This window comes from Mustela putorius, unplaced genomic scaffold (assembly GCF_011764305.1).
Source record: "Mustela putorius furo isolate JIRA1106 unplaced genomic scaffold, ASM1176430v1.1 tig00000198_pilon_pilon_pilon, whole genome shotgun sequence".
In the NCBI taxonomy this organism is placed as follows: Eukaryota; Metazoa; Chordata; class Mammalia; order Carnivora; family Mustelidae; genus Mustela; species Mustela putorius.
The window spans coordinates 8,453,933-8,469,316 of record NW_025421311.1 but is presented as its reverse complement, the minus strand read 5'-3'; the positions used below and the strand labels follow the sequence as shown (position 1 = coordinate 8,469,316).

Here is a 15,384-nt window from a genome sequence, read left to right as displayed (position 1 = left end):
ATGGGCTGAAAAAACCCATTTGGATTTACTATTTTCTCAGAATTTCAAAGCAAAACAAAGCAAAACTAACACTCTATTGCAATAAAATACCCTATAATAAATATTTTCAAAGATCTGAATTTAATCATTTTGATGACTATTTAACTTTAAATTATTGCTGATATTAAAGTAATATCATCTGTCCCAAGCAGTTCTTCCCAGAACCCCATTCAAAAATGCTCTAATTACAGTCCAGTGGACAGGGAAATGCTACCTCTGTGTTAAGTACCAAGAGCTTCAAAGATGGGCCAGAGTTCCAGTTATTACCGCTAGAGATGCATTTAACACAACAAAGCAAAGAGGTACCCAGATATCCAGCTGCGGTCCCTCGTACTGCTGCCCTTCAAAGACCTCCGGGGCTGCGTAAGGGGGGCTGCCACACCAGGTTGCCAGCAGTTCGCCACTTTTAAAGAAATTTCCAAAACCGAAATCTATTGGGATGGAAATAAATGTTACTTTCATCTATATTCTCAATCACACTGCACATCTTGTAATAAATTTTACAAGATGCTGTATCGACAGCAGCACCTGCTACGGCGTCTACCTTGGGCCTTGTCCCTGGCTCTGAGCACAATGACTAGAAGATATCAAGTATTTCATAGGTATTTGTTGAATGAATATATAAATAAATGAAGTTTTCTTCTCAAAGAGAATGAGTGAGAGGCTGGTAAAAGACTTTATAGATCACGTATTTTTAAGGCTGAAAGAAGATCCATTGGTGTGGACAACCAACTTGAATTAGGAAATTATAGAATTTCAATTACTCCATGATTAAGAGTTCTTCTTTTTTTTTTTTTTAAAGATTTTATTTATTTATTTGACAGACAGAGATCACAGGTAGGCAGAGAGGCAGGCAGAGAGAGGAAGGGAAGCAGGCTCCCTGCTGAGCACAGAACTGGATGCCGGTCTGGATCCCAGGACTCTGGGATCATGACCTGAGCCGAAGGCAGAGGCTTTAACCCACTGAGCCACCCAGGCGCCCCTAGTTCTTCATTTTTTTTAATTAAAAAAAATTTTTTTTCCATGAGCTCTATGCCCAACATGGGGTTTGACCTCATGACCCCGAGATCAAGAGCCACACACTTTACCAAGCCAGCCAAGCACCCCAAGAACTCTTTATCTTTTGTAGTCTATAAGGAATAAGCAAATGAGTAAAATTTTAAGATTTTCCCTAAACACAACTGAGTGACTGGCTGCTCTTACAGCCGTTACCCAGAGTAGCAAGACAAAAACCTTTTAAGGCAACTGAGTAACGGTTCCCTACGTGCTGGCCCACGCATTCTGATTTGGGCAGCTACGCGTCTGGACAGCTGGTTACCAGGTGTCGCTCTCCGGCCTGCCAGCCACAGCCCCCCCTCACCAGCATCCCTCATTCACTCAGTGACGGGCTGCAGTGGCATTACACCTCGCAAGAGTCAATGGTCTTCCTTTTACGACATTAGTCACACTGAGTCTGCAGCTCTGACACACAGCGAGCACTCTGGAAACACCGTACTCAGATGCCCTCTCTGTGCAGGGAAATTCCAGAAGACAAATTTCAGGGAGTTCTGGTAGAAATGCAAGCTTGTGCCCTTTTGCTAAGTGCTCACCTAGTCTGATACTCTTATTGAGGACACAAATTCCTACTATTTTTTAAGTTACACGAGTATCATCTTATGTTGTTGTAAACATTCCTGGCAGGAGAACACGGCCTTCGTGACGGAAATGGGCTCTACTCCCAGCTAGTAGCCGGTGCCGCTTGGACAGTGAGCTTCAGAGGTGTCCCAAGGGGCGCCTGGTGCCACAACTAGTTGAGAGCCCGACTCTTGATTTCAGCGCAGGTCATGATCTCGGGGTCCTGAGATGAGGCCCGCATTGGGCTGTGCTTGAGACTCTCTCTCCTCCTCTCCCTCTGCCCCTACCCACTTGTGCACATTCTCTCTCTCTAGAACGAATCAATCTTCAAAAAACAAGGTAAAAGTGTTCTAAGAGGAGTGGATCAAACTGCCAGCTCCAGACTCACTGGCTAAGTGACTTTGTGTCAGTCTCTGAGCCTTGGTGTCCCCCTGTGTAAAGCTGAAGTAATAACCACCTGCAGTCGCTGAGCTGTCGTGAGGGTCAGTGAGGTGACATAGACCCGCACTCGAGTCACCCCTTGAGACTATGGCACACGGCACGCTGTCGGCGAAGCGTTCTCGTAGCTCATGGACATGCACGCTGGTGGCAAGCAGTAGTGACTGCGAGAGCAGTCCCCTTCCCAACACCACAGCCTCGCGGCAGGGTACGGTCTCTTAAGTTCTGGGAACTGAAGCAGTTTTCCCACTTTTCTAGCTGCAGGTCGCCTTGGTAGATGGCTTAACTTCCCCGAACCCAAGTTTCGATATCTATAAATGTAGTGACGATCCACCCACCCAGACAGGGTGCTGTGAGGGTGAAAGGAGACTGAACACGTAGCGTGCCTGGGCACAGATGTCAAGTGTCAGCTCCCCTCTTCGGCGAAGCCATCATTATCAACTACTGCCCTGCAGGAGGTGATACTTCAAGGACGTGTACAGGAAGGGCAGAGAAGTGCAGAGAACCCTGAGGGTTCAGAAGACAACTGAGGGTGCATGTGGGGAAGAGCCTCAGGCACCGTCTACACCTGGTGGAACAACACCAGCTCTGCCCCTGGCACCCAGGAGGAGGAGGCAATGACAGCCTCTCCCTTCATAACGGGACCACAGCTCAGTCCTACACTCTGCTTACAAAAGAACCGTCTCAAGTCCACCTCCACGACTAACCACCTGTATGACGTCGTAACCCATCTATCCTCATCGATGCGCATTTCTAATTTTCTAGAAAAACTATACTCTCCAATGAGTCAAGGACTAGATGTTCAAATAACATTCGAAGAGGAAAATGTTAATTTCACTCACACAGACAAGCACCAGAAGCTCTAAGATGTGTGTTTGGAGATCCTGAAGTAGGTCCAATAATTGCTGTCCTTTAAACCATCATCCCAGGGTGAGTTTTAGCTCACGTAAGTTGAGGGTACCCTCCAAATAGCACTGTGAAGTTTTAATATCTCAAGAACCATTGTGGAACTCCTACAATCTGGCCTTCCCTGGAATCTGGTGGAAAGTGTCATCTCAAAGGAGTGACAAGGCCTGGTGGCCTGGTCTCCTTACTACAGAGGCTCTCACTGGTGCACCTTACAGGCAAGAAGAGAGCAAGAGCTAGGAGAGCAGAGCTGTGCCTCTGGTACAGTCTCAACTGTGGCTTTACACAAGACACAAGACAAGGAAAGTGCCTGTTAACATATAAGGAGAGTGGTACTAAGTAGATGTTTGTTTCTGCTTCCTGTAGGGAATTGAAGAAAATAAAACTCGAGCCAGTAGCAACATTGAAAGAAATGCCAAAAGACAATAGGTTCACCAGAGCTATTACAGTAGCATACATGCAGATGTCATTATTTATTATTACTACTAAGTAGGCTCCATCCATGTCCAGTGTGAGGCCTGATGTGGGACTTGAACTCCACGGCCCTGAGATTAAGACCCAAGCGGAGACTGAGAGTCAGACACTTAAATGATGGAGCCACGCAGGCGTCCCCAGATGTCTTCTATAACCTTGTCAAAGCAACTAAGCATTGTATTTGTAATCCTATGAGGTATGGATTAAGGAAGACTTTGGAGTCAAGTAGATTAGGATCAAATCCTGGGTTGTCTACTGAGCTTGGGCAAATGTGTGACCTTGGGCAAGTTACTTCTTAGAGCCTTGATCTCCTCATTTGCAAAATGGGGACAATATCTACTTTATCACATTATTGTGAATGTGAGTTACTGACAATGAATGGGAATACGCAGACAAGTACACTTGTAAGTAGATATTATATAATGCCGTAGGCATGCTACTGAAACATACTGAGTAAGCTACTCGAGAGGAAAAGAGCAATTTTTCGTACTGTTTTACTTATCAATTTTCCCCATCAGACTGCATTTCTTGAGAGAAGGGAAGGGAGAAATGATACACATCTGTCCTCCCAGCACTTAGCATGAGGGCTGTAGACAGCGGCTGCTGAGTAAAGGTTTGCTGCAATGACTACGCTGTCATCTTCTCTTTCCCAAGTGCTTACCGCGGACCAGAAGTGGATCTAAGCTCTCTAAAGAGGATTTCTTCTTAAAAACCCACGAGGGCTCCTTACTGTAGGAGAAAGTGAGGGTAGACATTTAGTATGTCGGTGAAGACGGAAGACCGGGGCTAGAGAGCGAGTGTGGCGAAGAGCCCTCCCGGTGCGCCGCCACCTTTGTGTCCTTCCCTGGCAGCGGGATACGCAGCTATTTTTGAGCAAGTTAATAATTGTCAGATTTAACAAGCGGCAATGGAAAGGCACTTAAAAATAAAAGCCCTTTTATTTCTTCACAGGAACCTGGTGAATGTGCTTTATTCACAGTCTGCAGCTTCCTTTTTTTTTTTTTTTAAATTTTTATTTATTTATTTGACAGAGACCACAAGTAGGCAGAGAGAGGGGAAGGGAAGCCGGCTCCCAGCTGAGCAGACAGCCCCATGTGGGGCTCGATCCCAGGACCCTGAGATCATGACCTGAGCCGAAGGCAGAGGCTTAACCCGCTGAGCCACCCAGGCGCCCCAGTCTGCAGCTTTCTGCTTAACAGCATCTGAAGGACGTGAGAGGTGAGCGAGAGCGAAGTGACATGGAAGCGGCCGGGCAGGATTTACCGCCTTCTATTCAAATGCAGGGGTTAGTGTTCACTGTGCCAACCAAATTCATTCCTCCACTGAACCGACGAATGCATACGTGTGTCAACCACTGTGCGAACACAGACGAGTGCCTCCCAGTGACAGAGGATAACAGAAGACCCCAATGTTATCATCTGACTTCGGGAAACCATTAGGAAGACAGGAACTTGGGCAGCCTCCTCTGGTCCAGCCTGGCCTTGCTGGAAACGAAACACCAGCCCAACCTCATACGTGGCCTGCAAGTTAACACCTACAGGGATGGCTGCTGTGTCCCTCAGACATTTCGTGTTCTGTTTTCCACCATAAAACTTGCACCACGCAATGCTGGATTCACTTCAGTATTATTTAACCGTCAATTCTGCAATAATTTTAGATTTCCAGAAGAGCTGGAACAATACAGTAAGGACTCCCTATGCCCTTAACCTCACTTCCCCTAATGCTAACATTTTCTGTAACCGTATTAGCAAAATGATCAAAACTAAGAAAGTAACACTGACTCAGTACTATTAACTAAGCTACGGGCCTTAGGAAGACAGCACCGGTGTCTCACAAACATGCCCCTCCGCTCTGGATTCCACGGCGCATTCAGTGGTCCTGCTTCCTTAGGCTTCCCCAATCTGCCTCCATTCTTCCGCCTTCCCTCACCCTGAACCATACAGGTCACAAGTTTTGTAGCCTGTTTCTCAGTCTGGTTTTGCCTGGTGTTTCCTCATGACTGGGTAAAGATTATGGATTTTGGGGAAGACCATCAAAAGATGAGGTGCTCTTCTCAGTGCACTGTATCAGGGGATGCATGGTATTATGTCTAATTACTGGGGTGGGGGCAGGTCCCCTGATCTCTTGATTAAGGTGATTTCTGCTGGGTGTCCCCATTGTCAAGTTACTCTTTTACCTTTTGTAATTAATACATTAGAAAAGATACATTGAGACTATACGGATCCTGTTTCTCGAACTTTCCACCCATCACTTTAGTGTTCACTGGTAGACCTTGACTGCAGCAATGATTACTGTAGTGTTCTAGGGGTGAGTTTTAATGTTCCCCACATCTTCTACACTTCTTAATTACAATTCTTCTTTAAGGAAGAGTTAGTTGCCCTTCTTCCCCTTTCATTTATTCATTAAATCATTTATTTTTTATCATATTGTCATTGTATTTGTCACGAGCGTTTATTTTATTCTTAGTTATAATTCAGTACGATTATTTATTTGGTGCTCAAATAGTTCCAGCTTTGGCCATGAAGAGCTAACTCAGGTTGGTTTCTGTATCCTTTCAGCATGCCCTCATCCTTTTAAAATGTCATTTTAAGTATTTCCTTATCTCTGGCACCAGAAGAAGTTCCAGGCTCATTTTCTCTTTTCCCTACCGCAGCTCTGGAATCAGCCACCTTCCCAAGGATCCTTGGTTCCTTTTACAGAGAACCAAGACTAGGACCTAGATGTACTGATTGTAGCTGAATGTCACTGCTTCTAGGCCCTGTCAGTGGGAGAGTTAGGAAATATATGTACAAATGCTAAAATATATGTATACACCCCCCATATTTATTCTTGTACCTTTCTATATGTGTATGTATTTTTAAAAATCCCATGAATTCATACTGATACTTCTCACTCCAATCCAGGGTTCAGTCTAATGTTATTTTGATACTATTTTTATTCATAAAGATTGAGCAACTCTGACAAAATTCTGAATATAAAAAAGTTTCTTTCCTCTGCAGTAATTTGTCATTTGTGTGGGGAGTAACTGAACTTGCCCTTATAACACACCTTAAGTTTGTCAGATCAATCATGATTTTCAACATTCTTAAACATAGTAGGAAAAAAAATCTTTCTTAAAGATTCTCTTAATTTTAAGAAAGTTCAATATGAAATCATGAGAAGTTTTAGAAACAAATGACAATTTATCCTTCAACATGGTTTAGAAGTTATCATCAAATCAAAAAAACATTTGTGTCATGCCTACACTGGATCAGGCATTATATACTTGGTATTTTTAAAATATATATTATTTCATTTAATTGTGATAACAGCCCTGTGAGTTGTGACTGTCCATGTCTTATAGACAAGGAAACTGAAGCTCAAAGTGGTTAAATGACTTGCCCAAGTTATCGCTAGCTATGAGTGGCTTAGCCAGCATTCAAATACAGGTTTTTTAAACTGCAAGCCAGGTGTTTTTTTGTTTTTGTTTTTCACTATATCACAGCTGTTCCAAGAATATCACTAGCCAGAGAAGTTGAGTCCAACTCAGAGCAGGAGGTAAGGCTGTCATAAAGCCAGGAAAAATCTTTTATATTCGTAGAGAGCAGAGGTTTTCTAATTTAGCCCTCTGCCAGCGGAACTTGGCAAGAGACGGCTTTCTCTTCTCTGCGCTATTAGATGCTATGTCAACAGCATCCTTCATTAGGGATGGAAATAATTGTTTACAAAGTAAATGTCAGAAATATATACCTACATTCATTTTAGGAATCCACAGTCTTTACAGGAATGCACAGTGTGCTGAGTAGACATCTTGTCTTTTCATGTGAGATGACGTGTGCCCACACCCCTAACACGAAGGCAAGTTCTCTAGGGGTTTTACTCTTAACAATGGTTTTGAGATTTCCCAGGATTTCCATATTCTCTCACCTGCTTTCTTTGTGGCTTAAGAGGTCTACAGAAGAGAGGGTTTGCACAACCACAGAATTGATTCAGTCACTGTTGATGGAATCTCATGAAAATGAACTTAGCCTCAAAAGCTGAGTCCTCTAATTACGTCTTATCTAACTAACCAGTAACAGACTACGGATATATTTGAAAACGGTACTAGAAGGGCTATTACTGTCTGCTTATTTTGAAAGTGACTGACCTGTAGCTTACTGACAACAAATGCCAATTGTTATTACTGTCATCACTAAATTACCTAAGTTATCTGTGCCCAAATATCATTAGCAAAGGTCCATTGTTTTAGGAATAACGGGACCTTAAACCGAGTAAATGAACTGATCCTCGTGATTCTGCTGGGAACCAAGCACAAAAGAATTCTGTTGTCCTTGCTGGAAGGAAACAGATCAAAGGCGAGCAGTCACACAAACAACCTGGACAATGTGCTAAAACGCAGATTTTGATTCAGCAGGTCTAGGGTTGGGCTTGATACTCTGCATTTCTAACAAGCTTCAAGTGATGCTCATGCTGCTGGTCCCCAGACCACTCTTCAAGTAGCCAGGAAACAGAATAAAACAAAGGTTGTGAAAAACATATAGAAGATGTTAAACAGTCTGTCACTGTTACTGTCGCAAAATGAGTATAATTACTACATACTTAAAGGATTTTTATTTAAATGACGTAAAGACGAAACAGAAGAAGTCATTAGATAAACTTTTTCTGAAAAGGGAAAAAACGAAACCCCGAAAACCAGTCTTTAAGCTAAGAAAAAGTACACGACTTCTAGGAATCAACACCACCAAGGCAATTTTAAATCTCCAGCAGTGTTTTATAATGTCTAATTTATAATTTAAAAAATTCCCTTACAGAGCAGCAGATGGCTTTAGGGTTAATTTTATCCTCGTTTCTAAAATTACCAGTAGAATTCAGATACCCAGTCTCGCTGGAGAGATACACCTCTTCTGTAATTATTATCACAGGATCAGAGAAGACAATTAGGAGGAAATGAAAGCTGACAAACGAAAGGCAGGCCAGTGGTGGAGATGAAGCGGACATATTATGTCAACGGCACAGGGCTTGGCCAGCACTGACGTCACTGTGTGCTTTGTTGCCCACCAGCAAGGAAAGGCTAGGTGCGCAGCTCCCCTGCGAACGTTAGTCAGTCCCTCTCCACCCCACAGCAGGGCAACGAGAGTGGTCACCACCGCTGAGACGACATGTGATCCTGCTGAACAGTGTGGGGGCATCGATGTGTGCCGTAAGGGAGTTCAGCGAGCTGAGGAGCCAATCAATGGTCTTCCTTAGCCCCAAGTGGGGAGGACAGCAGGGAGGGAGAAGACGAGGGGAAAACCAAAACTCAACAAAACTCAACAAAACTCTCTGGGCACTCTTCCATGGTCCGGGCTTAATGTGTTGCTGGTGCTCAGGGCCTTGAAGGATAAAGAGGCGGCCTCCCTGGGCTTGCTGACGCAGAGCTCTTTCTACAGAATACCAGTGGCAGGAGGATAGCAAACAGGAGACTTCTAACAAATAGTTTACTACCTCTCTCAGCCTCCCCTAGCCTCTTTTTGATTCCAGGGCACAAAACTGGAATTATATATGCAGAAACGCTGTCTCAAGGCTTCTGTGAATATGAAGGTTGTTAAAAATGATAATGAGGGATGATGGGTTACTTGGAAGTCATGGGTCAGTTCAGAAAAGAAGTGAGATCTACCAGGCTACTACACATCAGTGACTATGTGTAAAGTCCCTCTTTGAAAAAAAATTAATTCATATCAAGTAGAGACAATTTAGAATATAAATAATAAACTTACTCTTTGGGAGATTTGTATTAATAAGGCGTTAAGGCCTTGGTAAATTAAAAAAAAAAAGACATGGTGAGGGGGGTTACATGACGATCAGAATTTTTAGGACTTGTTTTCACATGGAGTCAATTACATACAAAGAATAGCTACCCTTTTACTGAGTGTTTACATGGTGCCAGGACTTTAACAATTTATTTAACGAACACTTAAATAGCATCAACTATGTACCAGGCACTGTTCTAAGTATTTTGCAAATATTAACTAGTAAGCACTGTGAGATATGAACTTCTATCATTCCCTCTTCAGAGATAAGGAAACGGAGGACAGAGATGTTAGGTAACATGTCCAAGGTCACCTATCCAGTAAGTGGCAGAACCACGATTCAAAGCCAGGTAGTCTGGTTCTAGAGACTATACTCTTACCTGCTGGCCTCCTGTCTCTAACATTATCACAAGTCCCTGTGATACTCCTGAGAAACAGATTAATCTGTTTCATACATATGGAAACATAAGCTAAGTGAGCATAAATAGTTAGCCCAAGGTCACACAGATGCTACGTGGCACAGCCAGAGTTCCCACCAACATGGTCTGCTATCACGCTCCACGGTCTTTACGTAGAAGCCTTGTTTGAATGGTGATATTTTCTGAAAACTTCCTCCAAGTAGTTCATACATTTTTATCTTTAAGTATTTATTATAAACATTTCAGATTAGGAAAGGTGAAGAACAAAACTAAATGTCCTTCACCTATTTATTCTCAAGCTGATGCCTGAATGGTCATAGCCAAAATAGCTAGGGGAAAATTTTACCATAACCACTACAACGAACGAAAGCCAATATTTCTTTGCATTCTGCCTGGTATTTTGTAAAGGCCAGAGGTCTCATAATGAGGCAATGAACACACGGGTATGGACGGATCCACGGCTCATTAGTATCTGAAGTCTTCATCCACTGGAGGAGCATAAATTAGAAAATGATTTCAAAGCCATGTTTCTGTACTTACTAAAATAAACCACATTTGCTACTTCTACCCCATTTTCTGTCTTATGAACCAAGAAAAATACTGTAATTTACAGCTAGTTTTGGTTTACACTTTCTCTTCAATTTCAACGTACAAAATGGCTAACGTAGTTCAGTTATTTGGCCCATTTAGCAATTAATGAGAAATTCATAAGGAGAATAAGCAAAGTATAATTTGAGGCAATAATTGTGCATTTTATTATGAGTTCTTGCAGTTTTTCCATGGAGTCCCATCTTTCTTACATGTGTTAGAATTCTTTAAAATTCAAGAAGAATCCTCACAAATCACAAGATGATGTTTTTAAAGGAAAGCAAGATTATAAAAAAAAGTTATAAAAATCTATGGATTAAAAATAAATATCCTGGAGAAATTCTTTAAAAACATGGAAACACATATAAACTTCTGATGGCATGTGAGATTCTCCATGGTGTAGCTCTGCCTACCTGTCCAGGCTCTTTCCCTGTCATTTGTCACAGGTGCTTGTGTCCCCCTAGCTCTGGTCCACAGCTTTCCTGCACAATCTGAGTTCTCGGGCCTGCCTTTGCATATCCTCATCTACCTGCTTGGAGCCCCCATCTGTACCTCACAGCCCCTTTGCTTTTCTCTCCCCTGTCCCACCACAAATGCTTTCTTCTTAATCAAGTCTTAGCAAATCACTTCCCTTGTTCTTTCAGGAAGAATTAGTCTTTCTCCTAGCCTCATCGCCTTTATAATTATCTTCTTGTGTTATATTTAGTTAAAGCTCTGGTTTTGGGTTAACTCCTCGAGGTGAGAGCAGAGTTGAACTTTTTTGCATTGTTATCATTTTTGTCTTGAAATACTTCAATCCCCAGGACTTTGCCTAGGAGCAAATAAACTTTTACTAAAATTTGAGGTAAACAGTGGTGAGGATGACAGAAAAATGTGGACAAGAGGATATCTGAGGGCTAAGATGTACTCTATGTGTGTGTGTGTGCGCACATGCGCGTCTCCACTTGTAAGGTATGGAATCAATGACACTAAATGCATCAATACTGAATTATAAAACCCAAAAATCAGTTAGTGAGTAACCCTGGAGGAAAAACTTACCAATAATGCTTGGAAACTTAGAATCTGTGCTTCCTGAAGTCAAAGAGACCTCACTGTAAATACCACTCAACGACATTAGAAATACTGAGTTTACCTACCTATATTATATGCCAAAATTACAGGAGACACATTATAGCCAGGCAAAAATTGGTTATAACCTTAAAGGAATATTCTGTATATTTTGTTTGCAAGCTTCTTTGGTGTTCTACTTTGACATTTTCTTTTGAGATGTTAGTGACAGAACACTGTCATTTCCACAGCATATGACTCACACTGCTAACCTTTCTCTGCCTAAAAAGACTCCCAGAATGCCTTGGAAACATACTTTTGTGAGTTTTTTGTTTTAGTGATAAAGGAATATGAAGGTGGAGCTCTTAACTCTTTCTTTCTACAGAGTTAAGGACTTCAAAAAACATGAGCCTTCTCTGAAGAGGGACAATTTGAGGGCAGCAGATGCTTTCAAGAAGTAAACGAGAAGTCCCAGGACGGTGCACTTCTGAAGACTGGCAAACAGGAGTGAGAAGAACGAGACCAATGGAAAGGCCAAAAGAAGAGGAGAAAAAAAACAACACACAAATGGGAGGAGTGAACACACATAAGAAACTATGGAAACACCAATACCGTGCACTTTCAAAACAGAAAAGACAAATCAATACAAATCTTTATATATATAAAATGGGAATGAAAAAACTCTTTTATTCAGGCAATCCCATTAGAAAAAAAAAAAAAAAAAGCCATAGCCTGCAGAATGGAAAATCCATTACCTCCCTGAACCATACGTAACACTGGCATTTAAAATTAATTATTAAAATTAAAGTAAAAGTAAAAGTTAAAGTAAGTAAAAATTAATTATTTGCTTTCCCTCAAATGCCCAAGGCAAAAACTAATGGGAAATGGCATAGAAATAAACCAGTTACTGGGGCGCCTGGGTGGCTCAGTGGGTTAAAGCCTCTGCCTTTGGCTCAGGTCATGATCCTGGGGTGCTGGGATCGAGCCCCGCATGGGGCTCTCTGCTCAGTGGGGAGCCTGCTTCTCTCCATCCCCTCTGCCTGCCTCTCCGCCTACCTGTGATCTCTGTCTGTTAAATAAATAAATAAAAATCTTTAAAAAACCCCAAAAATCCAAAAAACAGTTACATGCACAAATCAGAGGCTTTTGGCCTCTATTTTATACCCCAATGCAACAAACCAAGGCTGTTGTTTTGTCTCTGAGCTTAGAAGTCCAATGAGTATCCAACCTAGCTAGTCAGCAAGTAATTTCTCGGTCAGCTCCTCTCAACTGGGTGTCCCTCTCTTCCTCTTGAATAATCCTAGAACAAAACACCAGCACTTGCAAACTTTGGTAGGCTTTTGCTTCGAGCCCCTTATCTTCTTCCATACCCTAACAAAAGTAAGTCTCCCTCCCACACCTACAACCTCTGTTGCTGCTACTCTAGCCCAGACCCACATCTTCTTAACTGGACTCTGCCTTAGATCCCTTATTAATGTTCTTGCCTTAGTCTCACCACCTCCTACCCATCTTGACTCTGCCGCCGCCAGAAAGAAATCGCCTTCCGTCACGCAAATCTAATCATATAGCCCAGGTTCACCTTCACGCCTATCACCCTACATTTTTCAGTAAGCTGCACTCCCGATTACCAACAGAATAGACTCTGAAATCTTTTTCATGGCGTTCAAGACCCTTCATCTTCTGCTCCTTGCCTACCTGTGCCTCCTGTATCGATTCCTTGTGCCTATAGATCTGACATTCCAGCAATGTTGAGCCGTAGCTCCCCACCACAGCAGTCTGAAGCTCCTTCCCTTCCATCGGTGGTATTTCCAGTTTGCCTGTGTGTAATATCCCACTTCCGTTTCTCTTCCTGGCAAGCTTCTAAGTCATCCAACCCCCAAGCCCAAGTTCAAATAGTCCCTTCCCTGTGAGGCCTCCCTGACTTTGCAGGGGGACTGCTGTTCCTTCACCTAGATTACTGCTGCAGTTCGTATATACATTTTGGGGCAACATATTGTATTTTAATTATTCTTATCTCCCCACTAGTCTTTTAGAATCAGAGGATTTTTATCCCCTGTATACCTCGCATAGCACAGTACCTGACATGTAAATATTGATTGAATGTTTGACCATATGAATAAATAAACTTGGACTATAAAATATAAAACCTCTTACAATTGTGAAAACGGCAGGAGAAAAATTAGCAAAATAATCTCTACCCTTAACCTCCCACGTGTAACTCAAAACCTTATTATACCAGAGCAAGGCATTCATCTTCACCACACTTTTATCCGGCTGTGCCCTCTCAGCCGTGATCACCCACGACCAGGACAGCAGAGAGAGCACTAGTGACCTGGGCTGCTCCTCTGGGCTGGCTCCCAGTCCCCTACCTCATGCACACAGGCAGACAAATGGACTTCTTCCAGCAGAGCACAAGACCCTGGCCACAAATCAGACCCCAGTCCTGGCGCCATGTACATTAACAATGAACCCGTTTCTCTTACTTGTCATTACATGTAGAACTGTGAGTAAAACACACTTTAAGAAGGCCCAATGCGCTGGTAGAAATGTTCCTACCTCGTTAGAGCCAGCTGCGTGCCCCCCTACCTGCTAGCTTGATGTTCATGTTGCTATCCAGCAGGAGATTTTCAGCCTTGAGATCACGGTGCACGATCTTCCGGCCATGACAATAGTCAACAGCAGACAGGATTTGCCAGAATTTGCGCCTGGCCTCAGACTCGTTTAACCGGCCATGATTAGCAAGGTAGTCTGTCAGAAAAAAAAAAAAAAAAAAAAAAAAGAAAGAGAGAGAGAGAAAATTTAGGATTATTCATCAAAACCAACCAACCAACCAACAAAAAATCCCCACTATTAGTAGGTAGAACTTTTTCTCCTCAAAAATCTATTAATTGATTTTATTATAATTCCAGTGTAGTTCATACCCAGTGCTATATTAGTTTCAGGTGTACAACACAGTGATTCAACAATTCCATATATTACACAGTGCTCATCAAGGTAAGTATACTCTTAAATCCCCTTCACCTATTCAAAAGCTTTTTCAATGAACAGGAGTGAGTATTCAAGTAACATGTTGTTCTTCAAGTTCCCTGCCTTGAGAAAAGTAATTCCAATCACATTTCACTGGAGTCCAAATAAATGGAGAGAGTGCAAGACCAGGCAAAAGCAAGTAGCATGGCAGTCACAGTGTAATTCACAATGCTTTTTTATGCCTAAGCACGTCCTCTGTTCTGTTTACAAGTTTATTGACTATTTTTCCTAGCCACATTTAAATGTAAAATTTACGTTAAAAAAAAAAAAAAAAGAACCCCATGAATCCATTTCCTGCCATCCCATCAGACAAAGGCTATCTTTCTTGTAAGCGATCCTTTCCCACAGTTATCAGCAGCCACCTGGAACTGTAACAGTGGTCCCTGGAAGCAGCTTAAATAATTCACACCCTGCTTTGTTTGGTGGAGCACTTCTGATCTACCCAAGACTTGTTCTCTAAATCAAACATGATAGCCAGGTTCTCTAAGCAAATACACCTCACAAGATATACTAGCTATCTTTGTGCAATGTTATAATCCCTATCAAAGCAGTTTACCTGAAAATTAATTCTGAGTATGTTTACATGAACTCAATAAAACGAAATAGTATAGCTCATGCAAGTTTCACCCGAACATCTGAAAGGCCTCTGAAATGATCTTTTGAGGGGAAAGGGTCAGCAGAAATCTTGACGGATTTTTCTAAAATTTAAAATTGTTTTCCCAACTTAGGAACTGCATGGGTAAATCAATATTCATTCATCTCCTTATGTTTTCTGCTCTAGGCTATGTGGTTTACTGATACTGAGATTCCATGGCTTTGGCTCAGGTCATCCTCACTATTTATTATAAAATTAATGTGTGTACAGCATTTTATATTTTATTTTTTTAAAAGATTTTGTTTATTTATTTGAGAGAGAGAGAGAGAGCATAAGAGGAAAGAGCATAAGAGGAAAGAGGTCAGCGGGAGAAGGGAGCCCGATGCGGGACTCGATCCTGCGACTCCAGGATCATGACCTGAACTGAAGGCAGTCGCTTAATCAACTGAGTCACCCAGGCGCCCCACAG

General features: G+C 42.3%; 1 protein-coding gene across 3 annotated transcripts in view; it reads right to left on the bottom strand.

Annotated features, from left to right (window-relative positions):
- Nucleotides 1-15,384, bottom strand: part of SIK2 (salt inducible kinase 2) — a 137,009-nt gene that overhangs the window by 27,763 nt on the left and 93,862 nt on the right. For all 3 annotated transcript variants that reach the window (XM_004749793.3, XM_013054828.2, XM_004749794.3), the window contains exons 4-5: nucleotides 13,880-14,041; nucleotides 346-470 (exon numbers count right to left, since the gene is read on the bottom strand). In XM_004749793.3, coding sequence (XP_004749850.1) covers nucleotides 346-470; nucleotides 13,880-14,041 — 287 coding nt within the window. The remainder of the gene's footprint in view (nucleotides 1-345; nucleotides 471-13,879; nucleotides 14,042-15,384) is intronic.